Source organism: Oenanthe melanoleuca, chromosome 5 (assembly GCF_029582105.1).
Source record: "Oenanthe melanoleuca isolate GR-GAL-2019-014 chromosome 5, OMel1.0, whole genome shotgun sequence".
NCBI lineage: Eukaryota > Metazoa > Chordata > Aves > Passeriformes > Muscicapidae > Oenanthe > Oenanthe melanoleuca.
In genome coordinates, this window is record NC_079339.1 from 46,112,577 (window position 1) to 46,131,375 (window position 18,799).

The 18,799-nt window shown below is 37.7% G+C and overlaps 1 protein-coding gene across 2 annotated transcripts in view; it reads left to right on the forward strand.

Moving 5' to 3' along the window:
- Positions 1-6,284: 6,284 nt before the first annotated feature.
- PPP4R4 (protein phosphatase 4 regulatory subunit 4) overlaps positions 6,285-18,799 on the forward strand; it is a 57,870-nt gene continuing 45,355 nt past the window's right edge. For both annotated transcript variants that reach the window (XM_056492678.1, XM_056492676.1), the window contains exons 1-2: positions 6,285-6,803; positions 7,292-7,365. In XM_056492678.1, the coding sequence (XP_056348653.1) occupies positions 6,693-6,803; positions 7,292-7,365 (185 nt within the window). In that variant the 5' untranslated portion in view covers positions 6,285-6,692. The remainder of the gene's footprint in view (positions 6,804-7,291; positions 7,366-18,799) is intronic.

Genomic DNA, 18,799 nt, shown 5'->3' on the forward strand with positions numbered 1-18,799 from the left:
GTATGTCTGAGAGCCCAAGAGAACTTTAAGGGTTTGATGTGCTCATTACAGAACTTTTCCTGGTAACAGACCCTGTTCTTCCTAGCTGAAAATTTACATTCCTGCAGATCAGCAGCCCAGGGACTATGGTTTGGTCCCTATTATGCAGTATTACAAAACATATATTATATGTTTTTTCAATTAATTTTTTTAAATTTTTTTATAGAATATGGAAGACTTCTCCTAAGGAAGGTTAAGCCAGATTGTTTTGACCAATGCCTTTAATTCTGGGATTCATGTAGCTGAATTAAGCACCAGGAACAGCTGAATGTGCATGTCAGCAACTGATGTAGACTTTCACTTAGTAATCAAATTCTTTGGTTTCTCTTTTTTTCTTTTTTTTTTTTGTCTCTTGCAGGAATGTCAGTGTGCTTAATTACTGGTTCTGATAGCTATTTCTGCTAACAAAAGAATGTCACCGTACTGTGATTTAAATTAATACCCACAGTGCACTGTACACCTGAAAAACATGCAGCTGCTGGCCAGTGGGAGACCTGATGCCTCCTGTGCTTTGCAGACTGTAAAATTTGCTCTTCTCTCTTTTCTGGCATGCAGACAGGTGAGGCTTGTTTTCCTGGTCCTGAAGTGGCCTTGGTTCTTGGGCTTAAGGCCTTTGTTGTCATTTTCAGAAGTTCTGGAATACCATTCCAGGACTGACAAGATTTTACAGCACAGCACTGTGGAAATAATAACTCTCTATTGTTAAACTTCATTTGAAAATATATACCACTTTGCCTGTGCTGCCTTTTTGTACTTTTTCTGTTTGTTCTTCCAACTTCACAAATTCATTTCTTACTTATCTCTGTGAAGCCTTTTGCCAGACATCATGCTCCTCCTTCAGCAAATGTGTTCATAAAGCCAGGAGAACAAGACAATCTCTCAGCATGAGATTTAATAGTATGGCACGTTTAACTCTAGTTACAGTAGCAAAGACTCTTTCAAGTACAGATTTATCAAGGTGAAGATTCTTCTGTATGACTGAAGAATAGCAAAGACAGCTCTATTTAATATGAGAGAAATATTTGGAATGGTTGCAAATGCAGTCAGATGTAGTAGATACTTCAGAATGTATTTTCAAGGGAAGAATGCTAAAGGAAGTTATGAAGATAACAGGAAATTAAATTGAAGTCAATATTGGTTAACCAAGGGGAAATGGGAAGTCAGGCCATGTTGCTTAAAAGCATAACTGGTTTTCTGGGCAGAAAAATAAAGTGCCTGTAATCTGTCTGGACAGCCTCAAAACATTTTTCATAGGGGAAAAAGGAATAGGACAGAACTTCAAGGAGAAAGAAGTTGGCTAAAGAGGAAGGGAAATGCATATTTCTTTTGGGAGAGCACATTGGTGTGCATATTGATAGATTAACCTATCAGCTATACGAAGTTTACTTGTGTTTCTTAAATTCTTGTGGACTAATCTTATTTAATGAATAACTGTGATACAATATTAAATTTGCTGATGACACAGTTATTAATGCAGAGGGGAATTATGGTATCAAGGCTGATTGAAAGGACCTTGAGGACCAGAATAATTGGATTAATTGTATTATACAAAGCACAGCACTATTCAGCTAAAGCTAATACTGAGAATGTATACCATTAGATGGGACTTAATTAATTTTAGGTCACTGTGGATCACAGGAGTAATTGACCACAAGATTAACTCTGAGCTGCCAGTGTAGTATATTTGGTAAACGAACTCCTGTACAGATATTCATTCTTTGCCAGAGGCATTATTTCCCTAATATCTTTATTTTCAATGCTATATTCAGAGTACCTTAATTCAAGAGAGGTAAAGTCGAACTACAGCAGATGCCAAGGGAACTGCTAGAGTGGCCAGGAGAATGAAGAGCCAGTTTTAGGAGTGAAAACTAAATTCTGAACTTAGTTTGTTTAATCCAGGATTAGAGCAGATATGACTGCAGTCTTTAAATACCAGGAAAGAAGAATAAAGTAAAGGATGCTAGCACAAGAAGAAACTTGGTAAATTTGCCAACAGTAATTTTAGGTAGGAAATTTTAAGTGTCTATGGTAACTAATGAGTAAAGAATACTTAAAGGCAAAAAGTTGTTAGTTTTAATATAATATTTGACATGAGTATGACAGACAGTGTTCATGGTTGTCATAGCAAGGAACTGGACTCATCAGCTTCCTCTTATGAATATAGCACAGTTTTTACAATAGAAAATCATTCATTTAAACTTTGTAAAGTAGTTGGGTATTAGGCCCTACCGCCAGGTGAAAAAAAAAGTCATACAAATAGCTTGGAGATTTGAAGAAAAACAACACTTTCTGCTTCCCCTGTTGTTATTCTATCTTTTTGCATGGGCTTTTAACTACTTTTGAACAGAGGGCAGCAGATTAGACACTGCAGGAGAACATTATTAGTTCTTAGAGAAAGACAGGGTGAGCACAATGACTGTGATCTTTCAGATTTTATACGTTATATAAAAATAAATTCAAGGATCTTTGCTGTGTTCTCATAAAATAATCTATTTAATTTTTTAGCTCTTATTGGAGAGAACTAAGTTACAGGAAAGAATATGGGAGACTGGCTACAGATGAAAGCACATTGAACAGAATCCAGTGCTTTTCCCTTTAAACCCATTTATTTATATAGCTGTTAAAATGAGATGTCCGAAATGGCAAAAGAACAATCAACATTTTCCTGCAAGTGACAGCAGTGAAATGAAGCAACAGTTTCTTAGCAACAAACTGGAAAATACGCTAAATAATATCTTTTTCTTGCTCAGGTTTGTGTGTGCTACATTCCAAGTATTGTTCTGAAGCAGATTCATATTTTTGAGCATGTTTATTTTATATTAACCTTGTTACAGGTTTGCCTTGACATGGAGATTTTCTGAAGAACCACTGTTCATGGGTACATTTTTGCTTGGAGCACAAATGGAATAAAAACAACCTTGTTTTGTAAGGCTAAGGCATTAGATTGAACATCAAAATTGCATTTTTTAAGAGTCTAGTGGACTGTAAAAACCAATTCCAGCCAGAGGTCACTCATTTGGAAATGGTGAGCGACAGTTGCCGTAGCTTTGGCAGACAGAATCCTGAAATGGACTTCTGCACAGTTCAGATGCTGAGTCCTGACCAGAACTGTAATTACACACTGCATAATATACATAATTTACACTATGAAATGGTATTTACTTTTCTTTGGACTATTAAATTGGAGAAAATGGGAAATGAAGAATGATTTTATTTTTTTTTTCTCAATGTAATTAAAAATACTTTGCTGAATTTTTTCTTCTTTTTTGGTTTGGCTATTGCATGAGAAATTCTTGCTCTTAATCAGGAGCATGCACATTTTGCCCAAAAGCATTTCTTGGCATGTCTTTCTGTATCCCCCAAACCAGTTCCTTCATATTTCAGCTGATTCAGGCATTGCAATAAATTCTGAGACATCACAAGTTTTCAATTTCTCTGTAAATAGTTTAATTTACAGGTAGATTCTTCTGGTTTGTGTAATAGGCACAGTAAGAAACATGACTTTTTCCAAGCAGTTTCCAGAAGGCAGACATCTAACTACTGGGCAGCAGAGGAGAACTGTGCATCTGTCCAATCACAAATCACTTCACCCCAGAATCCATAGGTAGAGTCAGAGTACCTGAAGAATGCTTCAGGAACAAAATCCTTCCATCTGTGTTGTCTTTCTTTTTATAGCTTCAGAAGTCATGGATAACACTCTCTTCTTCCACTAGGTATGGGTACCACTTTCTCAGGTGCTTTGCAGTTGTCTTCATCAATGAAGGATTATTTGAAATCAGCCTGGTACTGTCTTCCCAAGGTTGCACAGCTCCTGTGTTAAAATGAAGGTTCCAATTCAGTCTGGATTTCACTAAAGCAGCATGAAATAGCTCTTGATTCTAATACAATAGCTATGACAAGGTTAGAATGAAGCTGAGAGTAGAGATTTATTTGAGAAGAGAGGAGTGGAAAAGGAGGAGCTGAAAGCAGCAGAAGGGAAGTCATACATGACATTAATCACAGATAAGAATGAGGGACCACTTGCCTGCAAGTTTACTATTAGAAGAGATTAATTTTATATATGTGGTTTTGGAACAAAATATACAAGCTTTATTTTTTCTGTCAAATGTACGGGTCAAAACGAGATATGTTTATATTTAATCTAATTCCTTCTGTGTTCTTTATTCTAGTCCAGTACTGTATTTCTTGAAAAAAAGTATTTTCTTTTCTTTTCTTTTTTTTTTTTTTTTTTTTTTTTTTTTTTTTTTTTTTTTTCTTAAATCTACTTTTCACATTTCCAGGATATTTGTAAAGCTCTTTGACCTATCTACAGATTTTAAAGTTAATGGGAATAATGTCTGCTCAGTGTTTCCTGGACTGAGTTAGAAGGACAGTTTTTTAAATGCAGTAAGGAAGAGATGTTTTTCTGAATGTTTACACATTTATAAAAAACTCTCTTTCTTAGTGGCTTACAAAGTTTATGCAAAATATAACATGAGAAATCAGCCTAATTGCATATTTGAACTCCATACTTTTCAGCTTTAAAACTGAATTCTGGAATTCCTTGTTTAAAAACTGCATTGAGTTCCTAATTCAAGGTATGCAAAAGAGAATACTTTTGATCTCAGAAATCTCTAAGATTCATGAGAAGTACTTGCATGGTGAAATAACCACAGGTTGGCTGTGAAAGAACTTGCAAAAGGATTTTCCTAACTGTGTTTGGGATTTCAGTATGTTTTCCTAGTACTTATCATTGGCAGAAGCCTGCATGCTAGGATTCTAAATTTGAGGAGGGAACATTGTCTAAAACTTTTTTTGTTTCCTCTTATAGACCTAGTTCCTTACCTGCTCTGAGAGGACTTAGGTTCAGCTATTTATTGTATTTGCTGTCTAATGATGCTCCCTGGTTAAAAAGGTTTTGCAAAGGAGATGTTCAAAAAAGTGTTTCTCATTTAAATTCCTCATCATGCCATGAAAATTCCAATGGTTTTAGTTTTCTATTACATAACACTTTATTTATATGTATATTGGATTCGATTTTTCTCCTAATAATTCTGTTGTACATTGGAAGTTAATGGAGATGCTTTAAGTTTTTAATGTTTTACTGGTTTATCCAAGCACAAGATTTGGCCTAACTGGTAGACAGAGAAGTAACACATAAAGGACAATGTTCAGTTTTTGATAGATAAAAACTGAGGTACTTGCCAGTCATAGAATAAAAATTAATAAAATTCTGGGCAATATACTACATAGTATCATATAATCATCAGGATTTCTGGAATTACTTTTAATCTTTTATCAACAAAGCTAACTCGGTCACGTGGGCATTTCACAAGAATAAAAAAAATCACATCCCCTCAAATTAGCCCTTGTGATATATTTACAGTTTTTTTAATTCCTGGTCTGACTATGATTGTTGTGTTCATATAAGCATTTCAAAGGCCACTGAATTACTTATGTCAGTAAATGCTGAGATTAACTGTGCGTGATGGTTCCTGTCCTGTATGCATTTTGCATCACTAACCCACCCGAAAAAAAGCTCTCTTACTAAGTTTTTAAGGATTATCCATGCTTTTTTGTATATGAATCAGAGGTAATTAGCATACTTTTATTTTGAAAAAAATAGTCTCTCTTCAACCCTCAAGGCAATCCATATTTGTGAGCCAAAATGGTAAAGGCATCCAAGGCCTAACTGCATATATCAGGAAAACTATCCATATGGAAATGTGTGGTGTAACCTGGTTTACACACCACTCACACTCACAGCAAAAGGTGTGAATGCAAAAGGTGAAGAATTTACGAGGAGTGTAAGTAATGTCTTCGTCAGAGTTTCACAATTTACTGCCAAAGAAGTAATTTTTAAAAAAACATGGGGAGGAACCTGCGTTGGACTCTTCATTAAAAACAGCACTTGTTAGCAGTTTCTCCGGTGTAGTTCAGCTTTGACACAGCAGCGAGGGGGTGACCCTGCCGGCGGGGAAGGAGGAGCGGCGGCCGCGGGGCTGCAGCTGTGCCGGGGCACCCCGAGGCTGCACCGCGGTGTGAGCGGGGAGCGGGGCCGCGCTGAGGGGCCGCGCCCGGCCCGGCCCCGCGGAGGCCGCGGGAGCGCCGCGTTGCCGCGGAGACCGGAGCTGCCCCGGGCGGGGGCTGTGCCGCTCTCCCGGGGCGGGAGCCGAGGGGCCGCGCCGCGGGACGGGGGCGGGGAGCGTCACTGCACCACAGCGCCCGTCCCTCCTCCCGGGCGGGCGGAGAGGCGGCACCGCGCACCGCGGCGGGGCTGCTCCGCTCCGCTCCGCTCCGCGCCCTGCCCCGCCCTGCTCCCCTGCCCCGCCGGCGAGCGGCGAGCCCGCGGCCGCGGCTCCGCCCTGCCCTTCTGGCGGTCCCCGCGCCCTCGCTGCGGACGGGGGTGGCCAGCGACGAGGGCAAACTTGGCCGGGAGCTCCCGTCCGCCGAGGCAGCAGCGGGCTCAGGGGCTGCGGCCGCCGGCCCCGCCGCCTGCCCGGCCGGCGGAGCGCACAAAGTTTGCCGGCAGGAGGCCGGGCCGGGCCGGCCGGCGGGCGCTGGGCCGGCGGGCGCTGCCGCAGTGTGCGCGCCGAGCCGGCTCCGCTCCCGCCGCCCTCGCTGCGATGTGAGCCGCGGGTTCGGCGTCGGCTGCCGAAGGCTCTAGTTGTTACATGCGCCCGGTAATCCGCAAAATGGATTTTAGTCATAGCAGTCTTTTTGGATACATAGAAGACCTGCAGGAACTAACTATTATAGAGCGGCCAGTACGCAGGAGCCTGAAGGTATATACCTCGAAAAAGAACGATGCTTTAAAATACATTTTAAATTGTGTCTTTAAATTATGCATAAATAAGTGAATAGCCAAGGTTTTTTTGTTTTGTTTGTTTTTTTTTTTTTTTTTTACAGCACCAGAATACGAAATGTTATTCTCAGTCATTTTAGAATAAATAACCTTAAATTCTATGTAGCAGGGATTTAATGTTTTGAGTATAAGAATATTAAAATGGGAACAAATAGACTAACTTGGGTTTTTAGATTAAATTATATGCCACTTGTTTAATAGTGATAGTATCTGACTTGAAACTGTACTTCATTCCATCTTTTCCTGGTGAAAGATTTATTTGGTTGAATTTGAAATATTGGCTAGGGGTTTCATGAATTCAAATTACTCATGAAGCTTTCCCTGCATGTGTTGGGAAAAAGGGGTTAAGATTAAAACAGCGAAATAGTAAGGCATTGCAAACTCATATCTCTGTTTCACACTTGACAGACGCCAGAAGAAATAGAAAGATTGACAGTTGATGAAGAACTCAGTGATATTGAAAGGGCTGTTTATCTACTCAGGTATTTCCTAATATGTTGCTGTGAAACATTGTTTACCATCATGTTTGCATACAGCTTTTTTAGTGTTGTGCTCTTAACTCCTTTAATTTTCTGTCTATTATGCTTGAACTATGTTAAGCATATAGGCAAGATAAAAATATAGGCACTGTAAAATCGCCCTATAATGGGATATCTTTGTACCTGTATAAGAATTTCTGAGCTTTTGATATGTTCCTCACCAGCACAGAGTTGTACTTAATCATGTTTTCCCCTGCAGTTGATTTTGCAAGATTCCCTGAGTGTTAATGTTATTAACATTAATAATTCAGGGAGTTCATACTCATTCTAAGCAAATATTCACTGATGGGCAGTTAAGAGAGGCTGGTAACAGAGCTGTTCTAGCATCCTGTGTGTGTTTGGACATTAAGAAGAGAAAACTTGAGATATTAGTTCTATAGTCCTTAGAAATTACTGTAGAAGATACTATGTTAATACTTCCCTCTGTTCTGGTTTGCTTCATTTTACTTCCTTCTTCTTGTTGAAAGTATTTATTTGCAGCTACTTGAATAACTTAAATTTGGTAGTTTAAAATATGGATCTTTAAACTACTGTGTAAGTTATCTTTGAGAGTACAAATGTTCTGGGGGATTTTGGGTTGAATATGCATTTTTAAACAATACCTAGTAATTGGAGAACCAGCTGCAGCTCCCTCTTAGTTTGCCTATTCTGCTATTTTAAGTGCTTTTCTATTCCATGCCTGTGCTCAGTATTTAGAATAGATATTCTTGGTGATACAATGCTCTCTTTTTGAGGTGCATGGCAGTATTTTTAAGTTATTATTTTTGTCCACTGATACTGCTTTTGATACTGACTTCTGTTTATGGTTTGGGTATTTTTTTATGCTGAAATTTATTAAATAGAGGACTTTAAAACTTGTTTGCTTTTAGTTGCTGTAATCAAAGCAAATTGACTGTAGAGAAATTCAGAGGAAACAGTTTGCATGTGGTACATATCACTGAAAGGATGCGTATCCATTCTGGGTTTCACTTCACGACAACCATCATAGGTGATTTTTTTTTTCTTTTCCAGTGTGGTAGCAAATTTCTTTGCTCTCTTTCCAATTAAAGATCACGTTTCCAGCATATATGTCCTGACTAGATCATTGCCTTTTTAAATGGCAGAAGCTTCTACTTTATGTCTTTCATCTTATCAATTACTTTTCAACCTGGCCTTGACCTTCTCCTGACATCTTTATCTGATTTTCTCTACTCGAGCAGCTGTTCTTGAGACATAACATTCTTTTTCTTTTAATGAAGCTTTCATTTTTTCCTCTGCATTGTTCTCATTGCTGAAAGGTACCTTCAACTCTGCTTGACAGGCTTTTTGTAAGGTAGTCTCACTGTGCAGGTATGTTGATACAGTAACCCAGTGGAAGCTTTTGCTGTTGAATAGCATATTGCTGTCCTTGTACTGAGTGGAGTAAAAGCAGAGTTGAAAAACTTCCTGTAACCCAGTAGAACCTTTTATATAATGTACAAGAGTATATGTACTTTTAGCTTGTCAGGAATTTTTCATCTATTTTAATACAATATCCCTGCCTGTTGCTGTTTGATAGTAATATCAGTCCAGTCTTTCCATGACTCATTTTCTCGGATAGATGCATTATTCACTGTCCTTCAGGTTGTTCCTTATGTGGGACTCTCTTTGATTTTATCCAAAAAGCCACTGCCTTTTCTGAAAATCTATCTGTAGAAATAGATTTCCTGAGATTGAAACAAATTGTTAATTGCACCTCTGTTGTATCCCATTTGGAAAGGATGATGTTATCTCCATATACATTAAAAATATACAAGAACAATAAAAGAAAGCAAATCTCTCACTTAAATATCTACAGATAACATTTAACTACTACTTTTGTCATAATGTGTTTTGTATTGCCATTTACTTATTGCATCCTAATCTGAAAGTTGAAGATTTTAAATTTACTGAGGTATCTTCAGAGTTACTTGTACAGTGCAATGGAGCTGATTAATACTGAGTGAAACCTTTGTATACTACAGCAAAGCTAATGTTTACTAATGATTTTCTGGGTAAGTTCAGAAAGAATCTTCATATTTTAAAGGCTTTCATTCTGAACAATTCTGAAAAACTCAACCACTTTCTTCTCTTTTCACATCCTTTCCTTCTAAAATCTGCCCCTAACTTCTCCCTATCCTTGAACTTGGATTTGCTTATATGCAGAGTTATTGCATGTTTGCTAGATACTTGTTTTCAGAAGATTTCTGCTCCTGAAGTCTTTTACATTTAGTCTGAAAATGGGTACATTGATATCCAAGTTGGAGAAGATAGATTTTCTTTTTCTCCCTAGTGACTGATTCTTGCTTACTGTGTATATGAGAAGGTATTAATTTCCCAACTCTCAGAGTTTCATCAGTTATTCTTCTCTTTTCAATTCTTGTGTTCTTTGTTTCTCATTTGCCAGTAGCACTGTAGAGTTTCTGGCAAGGTATTTTATTTATTGGTATTATAAAGTTAATTGTTTGCTCATCTGTGTGTATTTGTAACCATCTAATGATTATTTTGTATTTCCACAGTGTCTCGTCTGTGTCTAGCCATGATGTATGGCCACAGATTTTGTAAATTTCTGTTGATTGTGTTCTCTTTAGTATGTTGTAATTATATACCTACAAATATTTTTTCAGCATTGATACATTGATCTTATGTGAGATATCAGTTCCATAGGGACAATTTCATTGTAACTGTTTTTTGTTGTTCCCCTGTCATAATTTGTTTTCACATTTTAAAGTGATAATTGTAATTTTGATAATCCTGAAAATTTAATCTCTCTCTCATTGTTATTTCTAGAGAATGTCTTTGCTTTCAGTCTCCCCTTTTCTGCTAGTACTATTTTTCAGATAACTAGGTAATGAGGTAGGTTGATAAGATCTAACTAAAGCTGATAATTTCTAATCACATTAATTTTCAGATAAATCAACTTTTTGATTTGCTACATCATGTGGATATAGAAAGTTCTGCAAGCAAAAGGAGAGGGTGTAGTAGCTCTCTTGATGGCTAGGGTTACTTTAATTTGACTTGAGAATAAGTGAACTTCTGCTTTAAATCGCTGATGCCCAGAATACTCACTTTTAATTAGGTAACATTCTGCAATTAGACCAATCAAGTTCTAATTTAATAAGAATTTGGTAACAAAGTGGACTGAAATTTGTTTTAATCTCATTTAACCTTGATTCTGGTAGGGGAGCTAGGCTCCCTTAGACCAGACTGTCAGGGATGTTTATGAACTTCACACTGAAATCAAATGGGTTTAGGGACTTAGGGAGTGAGAGGCATTTGAGTGCCTCAAATCTGTTTTAGAGCTTCAGCTTGTGTGTTTGGTGATTTCTGGAGCCTCTAACAGGAATCACTGAAGTTGTATTCTGTCTTTGCTTTGCATGATGCTGGACCAACAGAAGAACAGCTGTGCATCTCAACCTTAAGTCATTGTCAAGATTGATGGCTTATCATAAAACCATCAGCAGATTAAGAGGAGCTGCCAGAACACACTGAAGCAACTGAATAATTTGCATTCCACCTCAGGGCATTGTGACCTCTTCCAGGACAGTGGTAATAAGCAGCTCAGGGAAAATAATTTTTGTTCCTGCTGTGACCTTTTGCCTGTAATCTTAGTTTCCATGTTTTCTGATGCTGATTCATGTTATTACTTACATTAATTTGTCTCACCATAGCTCACCCTTTTACAGTGTACAGCCCAAAGTAGGTATTCTTTGCCTGATGAGAATCTGGTTCTGGATACTTACTGCCTGCACTGCAGGTTGGTTTGTTTTCTGAGGGTTTTTCTGATAGATTTCCCTAGGGCTTTTACATTGTTGTGTGTACTGTATGATTTTGTATTCAGCTACTTTTTTTTTTTTTTTTTTTTTCATTTGTGCCTGCTTAGTGCTAAAGCTTCCAGACCTTGACATTTGTGTCTTACTCAGAATAACAGAGTAATAAGGAATTGTCAAGGTGGAAGATTGAATTATTCACCCTTTTGGGAGCAAAACCTTTGTTTTTGGAGAGATCTTATCCATCAGTGTAGAAAACAACACAATCCATTTCTAAAATATTTAACAGAGTTTTGGAAGACACAATAGATACTCTATCTAGATTGGAAAGAATTCAATGCCTCTAAACTTAGGATGATTTAAAAAGACCACAGCTACAACAAGAAAAGTTGTACTTTATTGTACAAGCTATCCTTGATTAGCTAGAGCATTCTCAAATTCTAAACATCTTTTCTTACATTACATGTTGTTGATTGTGAATGTCAGAACCACTACTATTTAGAAGTTTGTGGGGTTTTTATTTTTTTTGTTTAGTTTTTAATGATGGTGTTGATTTTTGGGAAATTTATTTTTTCTGTAGGTGCAGTCAAAGTACTTTAAAATAATTTGATTTTAAATGAAAACTTTCATTTACATGTAACTTTAGGAGCTGATTTTCTGTATGGTATCAATTTTTTTTTTTGTGTTACATAATAATGAAAACTTGCTACTCTATTCCAGTTATACAGTTTATGGTCCTGATGCATACAGGTTATACTGAACTATCCAGCTGGAATGCTCAGTGTATTGGAAGACAGTTCTTCCATTTGTCCTGCCAAGCTGTAAATATCAACGTAAAAAGTATTTCTTCATTTCCCCCATCTTTTATTTTTCAAATTGCAACTTATTATAAAAGTTTCATTCTGATTCACTTAGTTGGACAGATTAACTATTTGTTTGACCTTTAATGTGTTATGCAATTAAAGTAATGAATATAAAAGTAATGAATATAAAATTGATTCTTTCGTCTTAAAGTAAAAGGTGGACCTGTAGACTCCTACTAACATGTTGCTAAGTCACATACTTCTATTTAAATTTAGATCTGTGCAAATACTTCTGTTAATCTTATTTGCTGAGTTGAAATCAAAACTGAGGAACCAGCTGTGAATATACAGAGCAGAGTTGATGTAGTGCATAGAGAAGTATTAAAAAAAAAAAAAAAAAAAAAGAGAGAGAGAAGAATCTACATTTCAGTTTTCTTTCTCAGGCTACAGTGCAGGAAGATGGCAGTGCCAGTCCTCTCCCTATTCCAGTGTTTGTGCTATGTTTGCCCTTTTGCCTGCGTAGCACACGGGGGACTTTACCTGAGGCAAACCCTGAAAATGATGGTTAATTTTAAAACTGATGGATTGTCTGGTCCTGGACTCTGTATACTTTAAAAAGACATATGCCAGCACAAAGGAATTGAATAGCACATGGGAACAATGCTTGTGGGAGTGAAATGTCTGAGACTTTGGCTGGCTTATGTTATTTATGAAATTATTATGGTTTCCTGCTGTCTGGTTTCACAGTCCAGTTAAGCTGAAAGAAGGTTTCCTGATATCAGAGAGGAGCTCTCCTCTCCTTTCATTATGTGACTGCATGGTACTGATAAGTTTTGTGTACTAGCACTGGTGCTGTTGCAGCCATGCAGTCTCAGTCAGATTAGGGAATGCATGCTAATTCTAACAAATTTTTCAGATGCCTGCTTCCAGCAAAGTGCAACAAAATGCAACTGCTTGTGCTGCTATAAATGGGAACATAAACAAGAATTCACAGCTGATAGATGACGCTCCTGTCAATAGCAAACCAGATTTAGTTCTTGTTACTCTAATTTTGAATGTATACTTTGAATCTGTGAAGTACTGATTGAAATGACCAGAGAATAGAAAGTATCAGCTGCTGTTGTATAACGAGGCCTTTGACATAAATGCACTTAAGGAATCATTAAAGTTGGAAAAGACATCTAAGGTCATTGAATCCAACCTTTGAATAAACACCAGTGTGTCAAATAAACTATACCACTAAGTGCCATCCCAGTCATTTTTTGAATACTTCAGGGATGGAGAATCCACCACTACTCTGGGCAGCCTTTCTTCCTGATCTTCAACCTGAACCTTCCCTGACATAGCTTGAGGCCGTTTCCTCTTGTCCTGTCACCTGTTGCCCAAGAGTAGAGGCTGATCCCCACATGGCTCCAAACCCCTTTCAGGTGGCTGTGGAGAGCAGTAAGGTCACCCCTGAGCCTTCTCTTCTCCAGGCTAAACGCCCCCAGCTCCCTCAGCTGCTCCTTGCAAGATTTGTGCTGCAGACCCTTCCCCAGCTCTGCTTCCCTCAATGCTCCAGCACCTCAATGTCTTCTTTGTCATGAGCACAGCGTTTGAGTGCTGAGTGCAGGGGGACAATCCCTGCCCTGGGCACAGCTGGCTCATGTTCAGCTGCTGTCAAATGGCACCCCCAGGTCCTTCTCCACCAGGCAGCTTTCCAGACACTCTGCCCCCAGCCTGTTGTGCTGTGTGGGGTTACTGTGAGTGACCCCAGTGCAGGACCTGACACTTGGACTTGTTGAACCTCATACCACTGGCCTCAACCCATGGATCCAGCCTGTCCAGATCTCCCTGTAGAACCTTCCTACCCTCCAGCACAGTGATATTCCCACCAAACTTGGTGTCATCTGAAAACTGACCAAGGGTGCCCTTGATCCCCTCGTCCAGATCATTGATGAAGATTCCACACAGGGCTGTCTCCAGTACTCTCAGGGACATCACTCATCACTGGTGTCCATTGAGACTCTGACCACTATCCTCTAAATGTGAACATCCAACCAATTCCTTATTTACTGATATATTCCTGATAATATACTGATAGTATTCCTTACTATTTCTTGCAAATTCCTTCTGGTGTTTTGAGGACAACTTTGTTGTGGGCATAGGAAGCCCTTCACATATCATGATGTGATGCTTCAGTGACCCTGCACTCTGACTCCATATGTTGCTAGCACAAAGAAAGAGCAGTTACTGATTCAGCTACTCTTTCCTTAAAAGCTATTTAGTAGCATGTACCTGTCCCCAAAAAATCTGAGTACTCTGAGACTTTTTGGAAGAGTGGCTCTTTGTGCTGATCTGTTGATACACTCTGTATTATTCAGGGCTGTTTAAAAGCTTTTCTGAATCTCCACAAAGCAAGGGGGATAGGACTCCATTATATATCAGTTCATATTGCTAACTGTAAACTTTATGTGAAGGGAAATTGTTTTACTGAGGTGAAATTCTGATTATAATTTTAGGACTTCAGGAACTAGGACTGCAGTCTTGGGCCTGCATCTGTGCCTTAGCAGATATGCTATGACACAAGAATTTGGGATGAAACAAGAAATAGCTTTGTTGAGATTTAAAATTAATCCTTCTCTCTGGGGTAAACTTGTGTAATAGTTCATTTAGCTATTTTTAGAGTTACCTTTAGTAATATTAATGTTTTTGTCCTTGTTCCACCAGCTGGTACTCTAAATGCCAACACTGAGTTACCCTGGCTTTTGTAAAGCCTTGGAGCCCAAAGCTTTATGTCACAGGAAGCAAAACCAGGATCATTTAATCACTCAGACAAAACTTTTTTCACTGTGGAAAGAGAATGGGAATGTAGACAGTCCTTGAGACTAAGCAACTCAAAGAGGTCTACATTATTCATTGAGAAGTTTTCCAATGTTGGCAGGAGCATCTTATTTAATCTTTTTAGGGCCAGTTTTTTGTATAAAAGAAGTTACTTTTAGTTCTTGAGGACAAACAGAAAAGGAAATTGAAGTGATTTCTATAGTCTATAATATAGACTATTGACATAGTCTAGCAAAACCCATATTACAGCTGAAGAACCAACTGTTTTAATTATACACAATTATAGGACTCTGTACCTGAGTAAGAAGGTCGCTTCAGATTTAAAAACTGAGGCAGAAATAGCATCTCTAGCCAAAGACAGTTATGTCCTCGGGCAAAGATTTTTAAAAAAAGACAAGTAATACAAAAGCACATTGATGGGAATTGTTCATAACTGAGTTGTTCTTGAAATTCACCCTTTGAGGCCTCTCCACCCTTGTATATGGAAAAAAGATGCCTTTCTGGTTTAAGAGAGATAATTAAGCAGAATGAAGAAGGGGACAAAGAACCACCTGAAAACTTCTGCTAGATCTCCTGCATACATCTGTTTGAGGCTTTTTTGCAGCTGTCTGATACTTCTACACAAGTAGAAGGTACCACATGTTTCACATCCACATAAATATTTGAATGGACTCTTGATGATGCAAGTATTCTTATGTAAATTATTCTTTTTAGCTTCTTTTGCATTCAGATATTTATTCATGTTCTCTTTGCAAAACATTACTCTATGAGGGGTTAATGTTAAGAAATAAAAATATCTTGGGCTCTTGGTCGCAGTTGTTCCAGCAGCAGTTTTGTTTATTCCATGTTACATGACTGTGGATTCTGAGAATGTGTGCAACTCTCACGTACAGAGTAGCTGAGTCATTTCTTGTTAGTCATATAAATTCAGAGCAGGACAAGGGTAATCTTTACTGAACTCATTAGCTGAAACCTCTTGCCCATCTATCCCTTATATATTACCTTTCCTAACAGACCACACATAGACAGTCATTGCATAATTCCAAAATTGCAGTTGCTTTGTTTACAGAAACACGTTGCAGTGTGAGTTTAGTCTCAGTGTTTCCATGTAATGCCTACTTTCATGTTCTTCTTGCTATTCTTGAATTTACTATAAGAAAGTCAGATTTAGGCAGTGTGTAAGCAGGGGTAGATGAACTGGCATGAATGGAGTTGCATTATTTTAGGTGTGTCTGAGTCCAAGATGAGTATAGTAACAGAGATTTGTTGTAGGACTTAAGGGTTTTTTTTTTAAACTGACAAGGTTTTTTTTTAGCTGACAATGTTTGTAAGATTATATAAATGAAGGTGACCCACATTGGTAAGTCAATATAATGTATAGTGGTGAAGAAAGGCTGCAGTCTCAAAGAACATAGTCTTATATTCTTTGAAATAGGGAAAAAAGTAATTTATGCATTCTTCTTGTCCTTATCCATTTTTCAAGAATCATCCAGTTTAAGAGAATGCTTCTAACTTTGGAAGTAGACCAATAGAGCATTTTTTCCTAGGGCATTTTTCTCATAAGTTTTTAGAGTTAAATCTCCTATTTGATTGTGAGGGACCAAAAAAAAATATTTTTTTTTTCTTTCCCCACTCTATCTTAAATCAGAATGATACAATTAGTTTTTAAGTTTTTTAAGTGGCAAAGCTGTGTAACTTTAAATCAAATTAGGTAAGTTTCCACATAAGTTTTTATGTGACTGTCCAAGAGAAAAGGTATAAACAGAAAAATCTTCGAGGACTTGGAGTGTTTTTTGTTTATTGGAGTAGCTTTGGGCCGAAATTGTCTATTATGCTTCTTGTAAAAATTATACATTTTTTGAAATAAAACCAGTAAATTAATTTGGCTAAGTAACAGTTAGCTTCTCCCTCTCCCCATCCCTGCTACCTCCCCATGGCTATTGTTGAACAAAGAACAACATTAAGCCCTGGAGCCACCAGTTTATGCTATGATTAAAGGTTGTTCAAAGCTGCTTGTTTAATTCCAAAGCATTTCTCTTTATCTGGAGTAGACCAGGAAAGTTGGATTCAAGGTGGATCAAAGCATTTGATAACACAATTGATATTAACAGAGCTGCACAGCAGAAGTGATGTTGCACTCAATAATACCATTGCATTTTTCTTGCAGTAGTTTATGCCTACAAAACAGGATGATTTGCAGTTTGTCTGTGCTGCATGAGAAGTGCAGCTGACCAGCTTGTGGCCAGATTTTCTGAAGCAGTATATACTGGCTTTTTTCCCCCCTCCTCCTTAGTGAAATTGCTTGGTAACTTCTGCTACCAAGAGTATATTGAGAAGGCTCAACTAAGGACAGAAAGAAAATGCTTTAGACATGCAAATTGTATTTTGTTGTAAGTAGGGGTTGATTGTATTATTTCTGTCAGAATAAACATGTAAAAGAGAAATGTGAAAGACATCTGCTTTAATACACTTTTTTACATTATAATGTTGCTTACATTGTTGGGCAGGCTTGGAGATAAAAATCCTGTCTTTAAAGGGAGAAGCAGAAAAGATGCCATTTTCACTGCTGAAATTGTAACTGAGCTTTTTGAGGGGGAGGATTTATGTCCATATTAAATAGCAAAACATGAGTCATTGCGTGATTGCTGCTTGCACCGAAATTCTGCTGTCATAAACAGCTAATCTCTTTTATGTAATTTCATTTAAAAGCTCAGGATTAGGACATCTATTTCTCTTCCATTTTGAGAACTAGAAGTTAGTTAGAGTATAGTTAGTTAGATTCAGGGCAAGATTTAATTTTATTTTTGTTTTTTCCAACTGCAAGAATTGATAGTCACGAAGTGAATGGAGAAAAGAGTGATAGCTACTTAAAATTAACTTGCTTCTTTACTACAGCTTTCAACCCAAGAGTATGTCTATTTCTTCTTGTTTTTATCACCTAAGTTGTAAAGCCAACTTAGGTGCATTTTAAGGATTACTTGTAAATTCTTTTGAACCCTGCATGCTTGCTGTATTGCAAAAAAATACTTGCACCATGAGTTTGTAATAAATCATTAGATGCATACTGATAAAAACAACTCTTATTATTGATAAATACACTTAATGCTTTGATCACTTAAACTGTCCCACCTATTTGAGTATGATGTATTAGAGGGTAGATAGATCAATAAAATAAATATACAGATCTTTGTATCTTTCATATTTATTGCAGATTCTGTGGGCATTGAGTAAAAACTTCTTCAGTGTTTCACTTCCTTATTAAATGAAGAAGTTGATTTTGGTCTTTTTAAATGAACAGTTGGAACATGGCAGCTTTTGGATCTATTAGGGATAATGTCTCCTACACCTGTAAAACCCATCAGCTGAAAAATATTCTAACTAGAGTTTAGTACTTGATATGTCATTTGAGATGTTCACTTTACCTGCTTTTTGGTAAAGGATGTGTTTCTCCCTAAACATTTTTTCTTTGCCTTTCTTACTTTCATTTTCTTTGCTGTGACTGCTGTGACTGAGAGTTTGCCTTAAGCTCATTATTTTTTGGGGGCTGCACACTGAATACCAACTGGAATGGTTTGTGGGATATCTGTAAAGACTGTGTTGGCCCAGTGGAAGTTGTATGGAGCTTTGGAGTTCTTTATGCACTAGAATAACATTGATAGCTTAAGCATGGTGGGGCTGTGTTTACAGTAGACTCTGCCAGTCCATATCCATTTGCATGGATGCCTCTTCAGACAACTAATTAAAGTATTGTTAATGAAAATAGTACATAATGTTAATATTACACCATGGGCTTAGACTAAAAATTTATTGTCCCAAACCTTTCAGTGATCAGTTAATAAAGTTCATTTTCAGTAACAGACCATGGGGAGGAGGGCAAGGGAATGGCATGCAAATAGCCATGGTATCAGTGGATGCTTTTTAACATTTTTTTCTTTTTCTGTGCTACTTTTTATTCCATAGCATGCTATTGATATCAACATAGTA